The following is an 18,105-nucleotide window of genomic DNA, read 5'->3' on the forward strand; positions in this document are numbered from 1 at the left end:
CTTAGAAAAGTGATTAGGGGTGGGGGGCGGGGAGGATATTTGGCTCGCATGAATTTTTTTTTGGCCTGTTGACTGTGCAAGAAAATTTTTTTTCAACTGCAACCCTTCGCATGAATTTGTTTTTTAATCTGCTTCCTGCCATATTTGTCTGCGCGTGGCGCGTTTGCTCTGGGCCTCTATTCGGTGATCTTCCTTCGCTTGGTGGGACGGTACAGAGAAAGCGACTCCCAATTGTTGCCGTTGATGTCTGCGCCTAAGTCTTGGATGAATCCTTTGCAACCGAGCGCTTGTTCTGACAGAGTTCGCCATATAGCAATCGTTTGGGCAGTCGACTGTCTGGCATTCAGACAACATGGCCAGTCAATTTCACTTGTGCTTTCTGCAAGGTCAGGATGCTGGCCTGTTACAGGACTTGGTTTGTCTTCTGAATTAATGTAAGGGTTAGTGCAACAGCTTTTCCAAAATATACAGTGGGAAGGGAGGAAGCGGTTTGTAGTGGAAGGCTTCCCAGTGCACACCACCGTTTTGACCACTTGGTAATGTGGTCGAGTAATAGACTGTTTTGATAACAAAATGGGACCCTTCTTCTGCATGAAATTTTTTTCTTTGGGTTTCTCTTTGCAAGATTTTTTTTCCTGCCATTTTCCCTTGATCGAACTTTGTTTTGTTTTTTCCCCCACCTCCCATCACTTTTCTTAACGGTCCGTCCCTGTATGCCGCGTAGTTAGAAGTCACAGAATGCATTCCAAGGGTACATCCTACCATAAACACAAAAATTACAGGACATACTGCTTTGAGCAAGGAGAGATTACACCACTCCCACATAGGAAGATTTAGGGAGGATTATTTAACAGACAGAAGACAATATTGAGGAGAAAACCTGTTTTATTTAGCCTTGGGTCTTGAGGCATTATGGTAACAAGAAACCCATCACGCCAAATATATCGAGACCCGGGATGTTTACTAGCAACTTGCAATGGAACAAAGTCCATATCTACATGTACAATTTAACATCGATCTTTTTACACTAGCTCACCTCGAAATAAAACTGCACTTTAAACACTGTTTATGTATGAAGTAGAGGGAGGTCGCCTTAGATCAATTTTAGCTTGATTAGCAAGAGCGACACATTCAGAACTCCTCTGGATGCTCACCTTGGACAGAGGCACGTGTCTTAGGTGGTTGGAAAGGTAAAATTTGCTCTTAGAGGTTATCCAGTTCAGCAGGAACTATGGGAGGTTCATGCAACACGAGACCTTGAGGTTACCATGCTGTGTGAAACAGGCTAAATTTGGATTTGGTGATAAGCAACTGTAGTAAAGATAACCCTTTGTGGTGTTTATCTCAAACCACATAACACAGTGAAGCAAACAAAACAAGAACTTTAGTCGATTCCGTTGGTTGGGTTTTCTCGCAACTTTTCTCAACAATTTTAATTTATCCACCTTTGTCTAGTCTGTCTAAACCTGTAGTAAACACACAACAGTAGATAACAAAGGTCTGGGATATAGCCCAGCTAAAAGTACCTGAAAATGAATATTAGCAACTTTATGAATAGCCATGCATAAGGTTGGAGATCACTTTGCAAATAAGATATATCAGCAAAGTGACAAGGACCATTTCACTAAAATAAGAGCCAAACTACAATCTTTGTTTCCTTTCATGCATAAAGGAAGCGCTATTTTTAGCTAATTACCCAGGGTGGGGCTTCTACAAATCTTGATGGGAGGACAAGAGAGTGAATTCAGGCCAGAGCATGGCTATTTATCTATATATCAAATGTAATGCAATGTATATCAAACTGATTAAAAAAGTGCTAAGCTACGTAATCATAGTGACCGATATCCACCAATACAACAAAACAGCCCCTGATTTTTGTTGGTGTTGTAATGTGGTCTTTGCAACGGATGAGAAATTTATCCTAACAAATGAGTCATTCTCACTCGTGGGAAAAGGGATGAGTGCAAAAATCGGTGGAATAGGTCACTATTAGTGAACTGTACTCAGCCAATAATGTAAACAACCAATGGCTGCTAATCAACTAGTCTAGTTTGCTACATCTTGAAACAGATACACGACAGTTAGCCTGTGGAATGTCCAATCAAGTCCATATTGATAATACACTGCTGGTAATGAATAAAGCCGTGCAAAATGAGGAAGTGACACTAGCTTGTATTTATTATCAGTTGTGCATTGAACATTATAAGGACTGATTGGCTCACATGTAGTCTTTTTTTTTTTCTCTTTTCTTTTTGTACTTAGTTTTCAGTATAAAGAAATAAACTTACTTCAGTTATATAATAAAATTGTCTATATAAATTGCTATAACAATAATTAATATAATTTAATATACAAGGCCCAATATGACCTACAAATTAGAATTTAAGCATTCCTGACAGATACTGTTTGAAATTCGCTTGCACTTGTTCCTTGGTATTAGCAGTTCTCGATGAACGAAATGCTTGAAGCAGTAGAGTGTCTCTCCTCCTGATGTATTCACACAATTCCTGAATAAAAATCTCAATTAGCATCTAAAAGTTTGCTAGAAGCCATAAGCACCCAAAAAAAATCATTGAATAGGCATCCTAGGCATGCCAGATTCTCTCTCAGTAATTTTGGGGGAGATGGTGAAAATTGTTGCAAATAATTTTCATTATCATTTGATGCATTTTTCTTTCTTTTGATAGACCAAGAGCCCACCAATGACCCACAAATAACTTCTGACAAATAATGGTCTGTTCATGTTATACCATCTAAAAGTGTTTTGCTAAAAGAAATATTCCACTCATACGCAATTATTGTATCCACACCCTCGTGGTAAAATGGCAGATTGCTTTCCTGATCTGTGCAACAGTGATTTAAGTACAGTGTATGAAATCAAAATTGGTGATCAAGTGATAAAACAATAAATATTGAACTCAATTAATGAAAATGTATCTTGATAATATTATTGTTAACTGACTGGCACTACAACATTAAAAATAAATATTTCAGAGCAGTCACAAAGTGAAATGATAATATATCTGTGGAACCTTTTAAGGCCAAAGGAATTTCTGCTATTGATAAAACTCTGCACTGCCCCTATTTCTTACAATAAAATATTTTAAGGCAAAGTACAGATGGATAGGCCCTTTGCATGAACGTATCAACCACGCTACCACACAAGTTACACAGTGGGACTTCCAAAACAAATCAACTCGCACCAGACCAGCTTGACTTTCCACTGTTTTGGCAGTCCCAACACGTTACTTGCATTCAAGCAGGGCTGATTTTCAACCATGTGACCAGGTTGTGCAAAGAGCCTATTTACTATATATTTGTTGTTTTATTTACTACAATAAACTGCTCACTTACCTTGACGTGTTCTGTAGAAAGGTCTCCATTTTGATGCAGCTCTCCAAGCTGGACGCACATAGCTTGCCAGTCTGATATAAATTGAGTCACAGAAAAATATTTTTTAATTGATGACCATTTTACATCAAAATTAACATTCAGTCTTTCAATATTGTATTCCTGTACAGCTTCAACTCCACTACATCCAGAAATGCATGTAATAATGAAATTGACACATTTGACAAAATTTCTTCACACCAAGTGAATGTTCATTTATTAATTCAGTTGTATACTTTGGACAGAATTTTCAGTTTCCCAAATTTTGTCAGATCTGTCAATATGGTCAACAAATTTCATCAAATCTGCCATTTTTGTTGCTGCACATATCTCTAGACATAACTTGATTTACCAACACTACTTAGAGCAATCAATTTGCTAAACCAGAGACAGAAGGGATTCCTCAACTTAGGAACTGTGAATGTCATTACCTAGCACTGTCACTCGGAATAATTGCACAAAAAAGAAAGCAAAAATTACCTTGTTCTTCGCTCACTGCAGGCAACATGACTGGCACTGGCTCCACAATTTCTTGTGGCAAGTTGTTCAAGACAATGTCACCAATTGAGTTAAATTCCACTGGCAAAAAGTTTTCGGTGGCAGAAATAGGAAGAGTAGGATGCATTTCAACTTCCTGAACTTGTAGTTGTACAGGGGTTGGTTTGGGTTTATATGTGAACTCAATAGGTTCACTTGATTTTGCATCTTTACCATTTCCAAAAGTTACCACCACGTTAACAGTAACAGGAGAGGTTATTTCAGGGTTGCAATATGCTGGAGTGAGGACCACTGCAGCACCCTTCAAAGGGATACAAACACTGAAATTAGAATGACTTAACTCCATTTTTTAAAAATAAAATTGTTAGACTTTTATAGTTCATTCCAACCCATTTTCACTAAAAATCAACTTTAACTACAAATAACAAGGAACTTAAGCACGCGCGTTTTTGAGACGCGGATGGCAACCAGAAGAGAAGATTTCGCATGCTAGGACCGTATTGTCTCCCAGATTTTTTATACTACTCATCTCTAATGAAGAAAAGATACTTAGTAATGTGAATATGGTTGTGTGAGGACAAGTTAAAAGTGAAAGTAGCTCACTTCTGGTTACCGTCCGTTTCTCAAAAATGCATGTGCTTAAGTTCCCAAATAATAAAACACAAATAAGTCACAGCCCAAAATTAAAATTCAAAAACAAGAATTGCATTCAATCTGATTTACCATGGAGTAATTTTTCATAAAATGTTGAAAACAAAACTGGGCAATTGCACAGCCAATACTGACACTAACTTTAAAATTGAAATGCTTTGGAAAGGAACAAAAGAAACATGCTCACCTGATGTGACTTACTCTTGTCGACATCTGCAAAACTCTCCCAAGTTTCTGCAAGGCAAAATTCAATTAACATTTAAAGAGTGCTTGAAGTATGTTTTATTCAGGGACCCCAGAATGGTGCTGATCAACCCCTATAATTCAGCACATTTTCCCAGGGACCTGCCCAATGTCCTACCCTCCCTTTAACCCCAAGAACCAGGCAAAAATGGCATTATCAGGTGTCATCAAGCAGACAAGTGGACAAAAGGGGATGAAATATTTCTAATGTGACAAACCTGGCTGCATGATGAAGCACCCAACGTAAGAGGTTACTACAGGGATGGCAGATAATTCTTACAATACACTTAAGGAGATACTCAACTTAACAACAATGGTAACAATATTTAGGGAAACATTATTTTTGAAATTGCATGCTTTAATTTTAATCTGAACAAAGCCTCATAAATTCTAGCAAGACAAATGCATCTGTTGAGTTTTTTTCAAAATCAGTGCACAAATGGTCAAAAGATAATGAAACAAAAAAAAAACTTTTCAATGATTTCATGATCAATTTTGTGAATTCCAGTTCTTTAGAGTCTCTCAAATCTTCAAGATTCATTACATAAAAATAATACTTGTGTTGTTTTTATACAAATGTAAATGAACAATCACACATACTTTGCCACATGTCATAATGTAACTCTTAAGGCATATGTCAAATGGGATTTTAGGGGCTCTGGGTTAATGCAAAAGGTTTTTCATCGTTATCCAAAATTAGGGAAGGATTTCATTATGAACATAATGCCTTAGAGTTGTTTTCTGCCATTCCTTGTAGGGCTGGGCAACCCAAGTACTAAAATAATCATTGAAATTCCCAATCCCCTCATGCGCAAAGTTAATAACAACCCAAGAAAATAAACAACCAACACTGTTCAAAAATCTCTCAAAACTTCATGAATCTGTTAGGAATAAATTAAGCTTTGAGACTTCCATGCAGATTATGGTGGGCAATTTGAAACTTGAGCAATTATTTTGAGGGTAGAATGTTGGTTATTTATCCACCTGATAGTTGTCAATTGGGTAATTTCTCTCTGTGTTTCAACAATGGAGAATAAAAGCCAGTTTATTTCAGATTAACAAAATCAATGTGCCAAATAATTTAAGCTCCAAGGCTGAAATCACAAAGAGAAAAGAAAGAAAGAAGTGGAAAAGTTTGAATCATGAGAGTCTGACAACATTAATGGCCGACTGTTGAAAATGCATGTCGCAAACAACATGGTTCAAACTCCCAATAAAATAAAAGTAAATAAGGAAATACACTTGCCTTTGGTGTGGTGTAACACCTAAATATTTCAATGTCCAGGAAGTCTCTGGTTAGTCTAATGACAAACAATAAGTTCCTAATGGCAGGGCACTTTAGGGCTTAATTTGCTGTACTGACAGGGCAATCAAAACTAACTCTTGAAGCGCAAAGTCATCTACAGTAAATGTAATTTATGGAACAAGACTATCCTCTTAGGAAATCCTGTGAGTCTATCGCGTTTGGACAACTTGTGGCATGAAAGGCACTGGTCACTGATGGAACAACTTTGAAAGAGACTTCCTTGACATAGTCGGTGCCACAACTCACCAAAGATCAAGCAACTTCCAAACAAGAAAAACCGAATACAAAGTAAAAAGACAAAAAACTTGTCTCACTGTGCAACTGTGGAGATAAAATTCATGCGCAATTGTCTTCCACTGTAATGAAGTGTTAAGGTTGTCGACTGGAGCCCACAATAATAATTGCTCACACATTGCTTTAACCAAACAATGTTTACCAGGACTTCTCACAACTTGTCTACTTCAAACATCTTTTTTCATGAGTGATTTTAACAAGCCTGATCCAGGGATAATTATGACTTATAAAAGTCCAGACAGGTATAAATAACCTTCCATATATCTGGCTGGCTCATTTTAGAACAGCACAAAAAGTGAGATTGCTGCTGTTCAGCAAGCCTTTCATTTGTTGTGCAAAATGATTGTATGAGGATACAAAAAAGGAATTATGGCACATACACTCCAAAAATGATCTGAAAAATTCAGATTTGACTACATATTATATTCATTCATCCAGAACGAGACTTTAATTACATGAAATCTTTAAAACAGTAGTCCAGAGAAACTTTCCCTGTCAGAAGTCAGCTGTTTATATTTTCTGCACTTCAGCTCTGCTGTGAACATGCTTGAATAAGATGTTACAAGGTCAAAAAGTGCTTCACAGAGGGCAATTGTACCAAATAACTGGGACATAGGTTTATGTGCAATAAACTACATTGAAGAATGGCCTGTTATTGTTTTAGAAAGGCTGGAAGAACAACAACCTCGACGGTGTGCTGATGAGAAGTCTGGTAAACAATGCCTGACATAGACAGTACCTATTCTCAACTTAACAGCTGAAACTAAAAGAAGATCAGGAAAAGGTTGGAGACTTTCAAACCAGGGAGACTAAGAAAACCAAAACTTTGTTCTAATCATGCCATGACGACAACTTCACTACTTTCAAACTAGAATGCAGTTTAATGCATTGACAAAGTTTGTTACTGACGAAAATGGAACACTATTGTACTTTGCATCAACATTATCTCTTTCTGCACATTATCATAAGTTTGAAATTCGGACCAGGAATTACAGAGAGAAGAGCATAAGAAGAAAAGAAAAAGTTCTCAACTATAAGAGAATGTTTCTGGCCTAATACATTGAAGACCAAAATGTCATCACTATGTTTACGTCAAAAAAGATTTTTAGATAGATGACACCGAGCACCTGTATTATACAGCTTCCACCGGTAAAAAAGCAATTATGTGAGCAATGTCCATTGTGGTCAAAACAGTGTCAACTCTGGAAGCGCAATAACTGCAATCAGCATTAAAACCTTAAAACCCACCCAACAACCCAAATGTATCCCCCAACACCATGACAACATACCCAGTGCCAGTACTTTGCAGAACCAACATGTCAAAATAATGCGCATTCCTTTCAATTGTTCTTCTTACCAAATTTAGAACTTGCAATTTGTTAGCTTAAATTCAATTTGATGCGCAGTACAAATTTTAATATTTTGCCCCCTACCATTCAACGAAAATGGCACCAAAGCATGATTAATGTGAGCAATGATGCATATGTTTTTTTCCCATTGGTTATGCAAAATACTTGACAAAACCATACAGAAACTGGCATGCCTCCTGCACCTGACCGCTGATGAAATTCCCTTGCCAAAGACAATACAGCCAACATGTTCTACAAGAACAGTTAAGCTAGCGACACTTGGAAGGTGTCTTGTTACAAGTAAAATGTTTATAAGTCCAGTCCCACCACACCCTCCACCTCCCACCTTCCCTGGTGTGCTTTCTTGCTAAATATCCTGACTGCAACAAAAAAAGCCAATAAGAATTTTTCTTATCATGTCCAGATTGAATTTGAAAGATATCTTCAAAGTAGACTTCCAAAACTTCCTATTTTGATCATCCAAAGATTTGTCTTCATGTAGTCTCGGAGTAAGGCAAAACGTCACCCCATGAAGCTGATGTTTGAGATCTTTATAACCACCTTTTCACAACAAAAAATGTGCTTGAGCTCAATATCTTTCATTTCACTGAAAACTAGTTGCTTTTGTCAGAAGCATGTCACTTAAACCAATACATGAGTAATAAAACTGGTATCAGAACTCTTCAAGTTGCTAGCAGAAATATCAGTTTGGTTTCTTCTTTTTGTCAGTCATGATAATCATGAAAAAATCTCACTTACAAATAGAGATCAGTGCAGAAAATTTGCAAAGTAGTGAATAGGGCTTATGGATTTAGAACAAGTTTTCACTGCTCCTTGTGAAGGGAAAATATGTTCACCATGAATCAAATTGTTTACTTGAAGGGCAACATACATGCCAATCAAACATATGTAAAGATCAACATGTTCACATGAAGGGGACAATGGTTACCATGAATCAAATTGTCACATGTATACCAATCAAACATATTTAGACATCCACATGTTCAAATCATGCTCAAAGATTTTCAGCACACTTCTTGATGTGTAGGCATGAATGTTTGTTCAACAAGAGCACCATGGAGTGATCCTTTGTTACTGGTGTTTGAAGACAGTCGTGTTTAGAGGCAAATTTAGCGCACACCTTCTGAACTGTTTTCTTTTCTTTAACCCAAACATTCACCCACCCAAGAAACCCAATCTTACATTACCTGTCAAGTCTACCCAAGTCCATTGACACAAGAATATCACAGCAATCAGGCACAGATCTACATTACATTTCACAAGGCTGAATCACTTTCAAAATTTGCCAATTTACAGTGAATGAGGCTCTTGTTGTTTTACATATGCAAAAATCCGAAACATCAAACCATCTATACTTCCCAAAAGCAAGAAGCAGCAGCCTAATTCAGTTTTTTGTTTTACTATAGATGAGGCGTGCCAGTTTAAACAAAACAAGTACAAAAAGGTAGGGTATCAGATTACAATGCATGTTACCCTTGGTTATCTTTTGGTTTTTGTTTTGAATCAAACAAGTTTTTTTCTTGGTTTCAACACCTTAGTCTGGAAACAAGCTGGATAAACTCTCGAAACAAGTAAAAATCTCTCAAGACGACGTCACTTTGCATTGTAAGCTAATGCCCAACAATCACAAGAACACAAGCAAGGAGCAAGTCATTCTACAGAGTAGGATGCAAAGTCAGTCGTGTTCATTTTAAGGTTAACGTCACTGACAAAACAGCCCACAATGAACAAATTTACCCCTTGATTATACTCCTGTGAACATTCATCAGTATAACAAAGGAAAAAAGAGACACACTGCCTACCAGTGGGGTTCACAGAGAAGAATCGTACTTTGAAACCTGCAAGAGCACAAAAAAATGCTTTAATTCACAGAACTACCTCTTACCAACACAAAAATACCAGGTTTGTTACAAACACAATGACTATCAAACTCACCAGACTGAAACTTTTTTCCAATGAGACCCAGTTCATCACCACCCTCAGCGGAACCCTCGCTGATACTGGCCCACCATATTTCAGGATTACCAGGGGGACCAGCTGCAAAACAACAAACAGATCTCTTCAGTTCTAAAATACATTCTTTCCTAACAAGGTCAGCTGACAATCAATTCTCCTACCTTATTATATTTACCATTCATTCATTACAAGTTCTAAGAATTTTATGGTAGATAAAGACAATGACTCCCTGGTAATCATTTTCATGTTTTTAAACATCTTATATGCAATTCTCTGAGAAAAGAACTTATAAATACATTTATTCAAATTTAACTGTAATGGGGCATACTTACAGGAACTGCACTGGAACACTTTGGATTTACAAGACAGCTTTAATGCAGGACCACCATCTTTTTCTGGTATCTCTGCCTGAAATAACAGGCGTGCTTCTTTGCGTTCCTTCTTCCAAGCTCTTGGATCTATTCCCCTCTTTCTCAACTCTCTATCACCTTCCCAGTTCCGCAGTCTACGGATACTGAGTGAATCCAACCTATAAGCAGCAAGTAAACAAGTTATTATCAGAAAGATACTGACAAAAACATTCTGATGATAAGAACCTGACTAAGATAGAAAACTACTTACACAGCAGTCATGTTTGTATCTGGGGCAACCATGACTTGAACGGCTGGGACTCCCCCAGGCAATGTCGTTTCCTTGCAAGGGACCTTAGTAGAGCCAGGCCCATGAATAGAATGGTAATGTGGCACACCGCTGCTGGTGGTCAAATGCACTGTAATCCACACAGCTTCATCATATCCTGTCACCTGACATGGTAAGAAATATTCAACTCAATTTTTGTTTTTAATCCTTGTTTGTTATTCCTGCTTATTGATATGAGCAGGGTTCCAAAAAAGCTGTCAAAATACTGATCTGATTGATAAAGGGATCCAAGTACACATAATATTTTTATTTGGCATACATAACTCGATACACAAACTTTGTTATCCACAGTTTAGCTGATCAAGATAGACAGGAAAATCTTTGTCTAATGTCAGGCCAATGGCAATGCCTCCCATACAGTATAAAATGTATTTTACAAGATAGACACAAAACAACCACTTACCGGCTCACAAAATATAAACTTAACTACAATGACTAATGTTTGTCTAACAAACAGCAATGCCCCCACACTCAAAAATGTATCTTACATTTGGGTTTCTAGTAACAAGACTGAACACAAAACAACCACTTACTGGCTTAGGGAATATAAACTTAAGTACAATAATCATTGTTTTGTCTGTCTCTTGAAGGCAACACAGAAGCAAAGATGCAGCTTAATTACCTTCACAGCTGGGAAAGTATTGTCTTGAGAACCATGAATAGGACCTCTGCAGCCTTCACTCTCATATCTTGCTCGGTAATTCTAAAACAAGGGTAAAATAGAACTTGTCAAAATCATAGACTATTACATTCAAAAACTAATAAAATAGTGTAGACTACACAAGATGTGTTTTCTGCACTATAATATTGATCATGATGAAATTGCTGGTCGATGTTATTAACTTCAATTTACTTAACACTAATGATTAACGCTGAATAATTTGGCAAATTTTCAGAGATGTTAAGAGCAAATACCTCTTCAGGCTCCTCGATAATCACAATCTTAGGTTCATCGGTCTTTCTAGGATTTCTTGTGTTCTTGTTCTTTATTCTGGATGGAGAAGCAACTGGAGGTGGTGTGCTTAGCTTGGGAATGGTAACTGTTGATGTTGATTGGCTAGAGACTGACACATGAGAGGCAGGTATCAATGTGGTGGTTTGGCTCACTTGGACAGATTGGGGGCAGCTGTGAGAAATTGATGTTGGTGATGCTGTGGTTTGAACACCAGCCATCACTTCATCATCAAGGCCAGTAATTTGGGCTGGACTTTGGAAAATGTGAGATCGAGAATGGTCCATAAGAGCCGATGCCAAAGACACCCTTGTTTCCATTGTTTCCACAAGAAGCTTGTTGAGTTCCTCCAAGACACTGCTGTCATTTTGAGTTCTTCTGTGGCCCTTCCGTCTCTTCTTAGTCACGTTGAGTGGAGGTTGATTCAGAGCATTGAGGGGAGAAGATGGATTTTCCATTTTTACAACAAGAGGCTCATTTGCTGTTTGGCTGACGGTAGGGCTTGCTTCTTCCATATCACTCCCATCCTCAATACCTGACTCAGAGGACGATGCAGAGGAACGTGGTGAAGGCGAGGATAATGGGGAAGGTGATGGTGGACAGCTGTCAGAGATATCAGAGTCCCATCGTGAACTCTCGGAGTTATCCAGATTCAGATTGGGGAATTCAAGTGGAGGACAATCGGCTATCTGGGGCTCCAGAAAAGTCACCATTTGGAACTCTGCTTCTGGCTCCATTGGCACAACGAAATCTGCTGCACAAGAACATAAATATGAAAATTACAACAATAACTCCTTTCCCTCTTAAATGCACTTGTTTTCACAAACTGAGTTTATCTCAGTAAAACTAACACAACCTCACTGAAGGGTGGTGCAAAATATCACCATGCTGATACAGTATATGTAGAAAATACTTTAAACAAATGTAAAGGTGCGTGGAACAATGAAAATACAATTTAATTCTTACATAGCTTCTTTCTGCAACAGATGTTCTTCAACAACTCATAAACATTAGTGCTACTTGATCCAAGAACTAAAGAGAATGAACTCTAAGAGTCATTTAAACAAAGTAATGATCCAAAGATTTTACGGTTTGGAAAATTGTTCACTGCAACTTATAAACAAACAACTGGTTTGGAACATTTTTATACAAAAACCTTGAGAGTTCATTTACAATTCCAGTGCAAAGAGATTTACTGTCACAAAATGGCAGCTATTATTAAAAAGATGAGTGTTAGCCTAAAGGTAATTCTTGCTCACTAGGGTTACCAACCCCAAAATTCATCTCTAACAGTACTTCTGTTTACTCAAAAATTTCCCTACAGACTTCACTTCCCTGCTGGGTAAGTGCAGAGCAATCTATTCATTCAGCTGCAAAATCCACTAACCCCAGGCTGCTGGACACGACTTTCTATGCACAATGACAAGGGCAAAGGGTAGTAATGATTTCCAGCGGCTTTTTGTTTAGTTCTTGCTCAATACTGTGTAACATAAAACCTTCTTATCAACCTTTGCTGTGAGTGGAAGATCAAGGAACATCCAACTAATAATAATAGCTCAAATTTTACATTTTTTTGAAAAGTTTGTCAGGTTCACAACTTCATTTTCAGAGGGAATGAAAATAGAAATACCAAGCACATGGCGGGAGAACCACTCAACCTTGTGGGCCTTTCTTTATTGTCAAAACTACACAGGGTGAAATGTTTGCAAATAACTTACCATTTGCCTGTGAAGGATGGAAAAGTCCTATTTCTTTAACTTCTGTTTCAGGCGAAAAATTATCTGAAACAGAACAGAAATAGAGATGTGGTCAATTTAATTAAAGTCAATCTCCGGAAACGAAAGATGTCTTGAGGTTCAAAGTTCGAAATTTGTACAATACATTCTTTTCATACGCAGTTCCCACACTAATTAAGCACAATTAAATTTCCAGATTTTTGAATTGAGGTTGCCTAACTTCTAAAAAATGTTTTTGTGAATTTTGACGGTTTTGATGTGCACAGGTGCGTAAAAATAAGCTTCAACTTTTACGTGGCCTTAAAATGTGGTTTGCGGATCCTGTTACGACACAAACTTCATCAACATGAACATGCAAACTAGTGTTTCACCTTTCGACACGTTCGAAAACATGGAACAAATCGGATCAAATTTTCTAACACGTGCAAAAAAATTGCACAGCAAAAAAGTCAGAGCTCTTTTGAATCTGTTTAATTGGTTTATGCTTAGTAATCGTTTGGCTAAACCGTTTTCATTATCACAGTACAACAATGCGTAAGTAAGCTTAAGTTTCTCAACCGCCAGCTGAAAGGACACGAAAGAAAGGATCGGTCTGAACACATGCAGTCATAGCAGTCAATGGTATTTGCATTCACCACGATTATACAAGAAGCAACTTGACAGTTTCATGACAAGGAGAGGTGAAAGCAGTCTACGGGTGATTCAGTAAAAGCAAGATTGGAGATAAATATGAATGAACGTACATGTGGTCCAAAATATCAGACTACATTTAGCTAGTCGAGAAACGGCTTTCAACAAGGAAGCAATACAGAACACAGCGTAAACACTTAAAATCACACTCTCTCTATATATCATAGCTATGGAACTAAAAATACACCGCAGAAAAAGCGTAAAATTTAAACTGGCGGTAACCGCAATTCAGATACCAGCTACGTTACCTGCTTCGAAGGGATTTCTCTCCTCGAACTCCATCGTAAAACGCTACTTTATCCGCTCAATTTCGAAAGTCGCACGCTAGAAGCATAAATGAATCTCCCTTACGGCTTTCAGTATTCTGGAAACGAAATAAAGGCCGAAAACAGCGGGAAGATGGCGAAATTTATGAACACCGCCAACGCCAAACCTTCCCACACGCCTTCTTCTCGGTAAATGAAGCTCGCGTGGCCTCCAGGGAGTTATCAATCAACTTTGGCTCCGCCTATTGGTAGTTCGAATAATGACATCATCCTCTACCCAAATATGGCGCTTTAGGCCACATGGCGCAAGGCTGATATTTGCATTTCCTTTCTCGTTTCGATTTAGCAAAATTAATTCATGTAGCTTTATTTTTGGGCACCAATGGCATCGTTCAAATTTTCACCTATTGCATTACATTTATGAAGTGGGTAATTTTTGTTGTGGCTAACTATCAAAATCGTCTGCGATAAATGTCAAAATATATAACTTAAGTAATTATTTTTTTTACTCGATTGTTTCCAGAGTATTTTGTCGGTCCAGTGCACATTTTGTAACAACGACAAAATAATACTATGACCCACAATCCGAACAAACTGATAATAATTATATACACACGCAGGCGTACTTAGAGGGGAAAAAGAAAGAAAACCCAGGCAGACGAAACCAGAAGTAACTTTTTTTAAAAATAATATCAAAAACAATTTAGCCTCGTGATGGAGGACACGCCGGAAATCCTTTCCTTTGTCTTCCTTTAGCGTTAGATACAGGGATAAATAATTTGTCTGAAATATTTTATTTGTCGTTTTTCTACCTAATTTTAAAAAGTAATACATTTGGACGAGACAGGTAAAAACAAAACAAACATAGTTCAGTGACAAAGAAACCGTAAGCAGCAGTCCAATTTTCTGTCTCAAGTGCTAGTCTCTAAAGCCGCATTTCGAACATACCGTATATTTAGCCAGACCGTTTTTATCGCTATATCCTAGCTAGAGCAAAAATCCAATACGGAAACTGTGCTCGTAAAGTACGTGCTACCTGTGGTCATAGATTTAAACATAGACAACGCTCGAGATAACCATGGGATCGAAAAAATTGTGCACTAATATAAAGTTACAGTGCAACCTTTGAGACTTGATTGGCAAAAGTATTATTTCTGATTTCACCTTGTTGATCTCGCTGTGCCATGTGTTTGGGCTTAAAGCTGCCTATGTTGACTACAGAATGGAGTTGTTTTGATCAGACATACGAGAAGCTCATAAATAATTCAGAACACGCAGAGTTATTGAAGTATGTCTGACAGCCGAATGCAAATTTCCTTAACAGCTTATGGCAACCTAAGACGTCGCAAGGGGACAAAGGATTAGATTATTCAAGAATGTTCGCTCTGTGCCTCCCCTTATTTCACTGAAACTCAGCCAAATTGTGCTACAGAGCTAAAATAGTGGAAAATGTTCATACTAGACCAAAAAGAAGTTTAGTTTAGTTTATTTTTGGGCGCCAAAGCGAGAAAATTCATACCTATATCGATGAAGTCGACTGCATTGTCAATCGCAGCCATTGATTCACCGACAGCCTTCGTCTGCTTCATCTGTGGCCAGTTTGCATCGCTTAACATGGTCTGACTTCTTCAAGAAAACTTTAAAACTCGATTTCCAGTTTTTCCAAACCGGTTGAAAGGTCTAACGAGGGAAACTTTCCTTCGGAGTAAACTCGTTTGACCGGTTTCGGTTTCGCGCGGTATGTAAGCCTTCAGTTCTCTTCACTGGATTAGTAATTTATTCAGTTGCACACCCACTATTACACGATGATAATATAGCGTTCGGTTTCCTGTCGCCGCCTGATTGGCTGGTAATGACAGCTTCTTGACAGCTTCATGCCAAATAAGGCGTAAACGAGGGGTAAACCCTATTGCGCAGCTGGAAATTGTTTACTTAGCGAATGAGCATGCGTGTAGTTTCTATTTTGAGCAAATTTTTTCTGACGTAAGGCTTGAAATATGAGACAGGAAATTAAAACCTGTTTTGAAGTCTATAAGACCGACCGCAAGTCTGACATTGATCGATGTCATAGGGTAAATAACCCTGTACTTGGTAGTGTATTTTTTTAGGCTCAACATTTGTTAACGGGATATTTTCACATCTCTTGCTTTTGGACAGAAATTTCCCGATATGACCATTCTTTCACAAGACACATTTTCATCTTTAAAAAATATGATTTTTTTAGAATAGCATCAATATTGAAAGGATTGTTATAATTGATAGAAAAAAAACAATCCTCACCTGGCAAAAAACGTCAAAAGATATAGATTGATTATTTTCTTTTTGGTGGTGGAGTCAGTTCCGTGCTAATTATCAGTTGTTTCCCGGGTTGTTTCTTCGTCGATTTGTATGAAAACATAACTCGCTCAAACACTCTCATATTACGTGATTTGTGTCCATGAGACGAGTCGTGATAAGTCATAACTTGCTAGTTCTTCGCTGCAAGACTGCAACTGCCTGCTAATGAGATCTTGTATTTTCTGTATTTAGGGCATTTACACCGAAAATAGCATAACTGCAACCTAGTGCGACAGACGTCCATATACAGTCTTAAATACCATTATGTTAGAAGCTAATGGGGTCGAATCAACGTATTTTGCATTTTGCTCGCGGATGAAAGTCAATACCATCGATAAGATCATGTGTAAACCTTTTTCGGGTTACCGACTCTAGTCTCGCGATATAAAAAGATAAACAGTGTTTGGTTTGTTTCGTAGCCAATGGCGCGTTGCAATTGTGCGTTGTTTCGGTCGCGCGAAGAGAGAGATCCTCGCGTGTATTTAATATCTTGCGCTCGCGCCAAAAATAATGCGCCATTTTAATATTCAACTCTCAAAATGGAAATATCCTATTTATTTCAAATAGTGTCATCAAGAGATGGCAAAAGCTTTTTCATCCGAAATGACTGTCAAGTTACATGAAAAGCGACGGCTAAAAATAACAGTGACGAACTTCCTTTTGGTCAACAAAGCGTATAAGTGCCTGCACAATAGAACGTTTCCAAAATTTAAAGCTGCTTTGAATACAAGGAAAAACAAACTTACAAATTATGCGTGAAATAGTCGAAATTTTGCGCGAGACACAAGTGTTGGTGCGACGAGAAACAAACGTTCCTGACATTGATAATACCCTGCTTTTTACCGTAAAGTTACTATGCTATTATGGGAACAAAATTAACTTGAGAACTAGTAGCTGTTTGTAAAACGTGCTGTAATATATGTGTGGGAAATTAAATGGAAATTGCACTGTGAGACAACTACCCCCGATCAGCGTATCGCTAAAACAAAGAAAAGAGCTCACCTCCAGCAACGAAAGTGCTTACAAAATGCTCCACAATTTGCATGGCGTAGTCAACACTTTCTCCAGCATTTGCAGGTTGGCAAAAGCCCTGCACCAAATTTGGACGTGCTTCTAAAATAGCGAAAATGCTACGCCGGTTAGATGTTTGGTTCAGCTTAAATCAGAGAGATGGCGATTGCCAGAAAATTGTTACCTTTATCGAGGAAGTTGATTATAGCGTCCAATTCGTCCTCAACTATCGCCTGTTTCATTTGGGGTCTGATTATATCGCCGCCGGCCATGATTATTCAACTTTTTAAGAAAAGAAAACTTGATTTGAAGGTTTTTAAACCGGTTTAAAGGTCTAACGGTACAAACGTCCTTTCGAGTTTAACTTGTTTGTCCGGTTCCGGCCAGGTGAAAGCTTATATAGCATTTGGTTTCTTCTTGGCAGGTGATTGGCTGATGATGACCGCTGTTGATTTAAGCCTGGGGTTTTCCCTATTGCGCATTAAGAAATGTTCTGTATGACTACAGAGCATGCGCGTAGTAAAATTACGTGATGTTTCAAAATGAGAAACGGGAATAAACTGGTTTGACGACCACGAAACGTTTGCCATGCTTTTCCATATGACGTTGATAGATTTGAATCGACGTAGAGAGGTTTTTGAGTTATGAGCGGAATTTTGCGGAAATCACATATAATACATGAGTATTATCATTATTACTACTGTAG

At 38.0% G+C, this 18,105-nt stretch overlaps 1 protein-coding gene across 6 annotated transcripts; it reads right to left on the reverse strand.

The window, feature by feature from the left end:
* Positions 1–867: 867 nt before the first annotated feature.
* Positions 868–17,716, reverse strand: LOC110043473 (uncharacterized). Of its 6 annotated transcripts, none has more exons than XM_089272705.1 (13): positions 17,584–17,716; positions 17,391–17,501; positions 13,078–13,140; positions 11,323–12,110; positions 11,030–11,110; positions 10,330–10,511; positions 10,041–10,237; positions 9,688–9,789; positions 9,555–9,590; positions 4,727–4,773; positions 3,871–4,189; positions 3,355–3,425; positions 868–2,507 (listed from the first exon to the last, which is right to left on the reverse strand). In XM_089272705.1, the coding sequence occupies exons 1-13, from the start codon at positions 17,669–17,671 to the stop codon at positions 2,376–2,378; spliced, it is 2,217 nt and encodes a 738-aa protein (XP_089128831.1). In that variant the 5' UTR covers positions 17,672–17,716; the 3' UTR covers positions 868–2,375. The 6 variants fall into 6 exon arrangements, with proteins under 6 accessions (XP_089128831.1, XP_089128830.1, XP_089128834.1 ...); XM_089272704.1 differs by having other exon boundaries at positions 11,323–12,113; XM_089272708.1 differs by lacking the exons at positions 17,391–17,501; positions 17,584–17,716 and adding an exon at positions 15,571–15,837.
* Positions 17,717–18,105: the final 389 nt, after the last annotated feature.

The sequence above is a fragment of the Orbicella faveolata genome, unplaced genomic scaffold, assembly GCF_042242905.1.
Source record: "Orbicella faveolata isolate gen_17 unplaced genomic scaffold, um_ofav_v1 contig_35, whole genome shotgun sequence".
NCBI lineage: Eukaryota > Metazoa > Cnidaria > Anthozoa > Scleractinia > Merulinidae > Orbicella > Orbicella faveolata.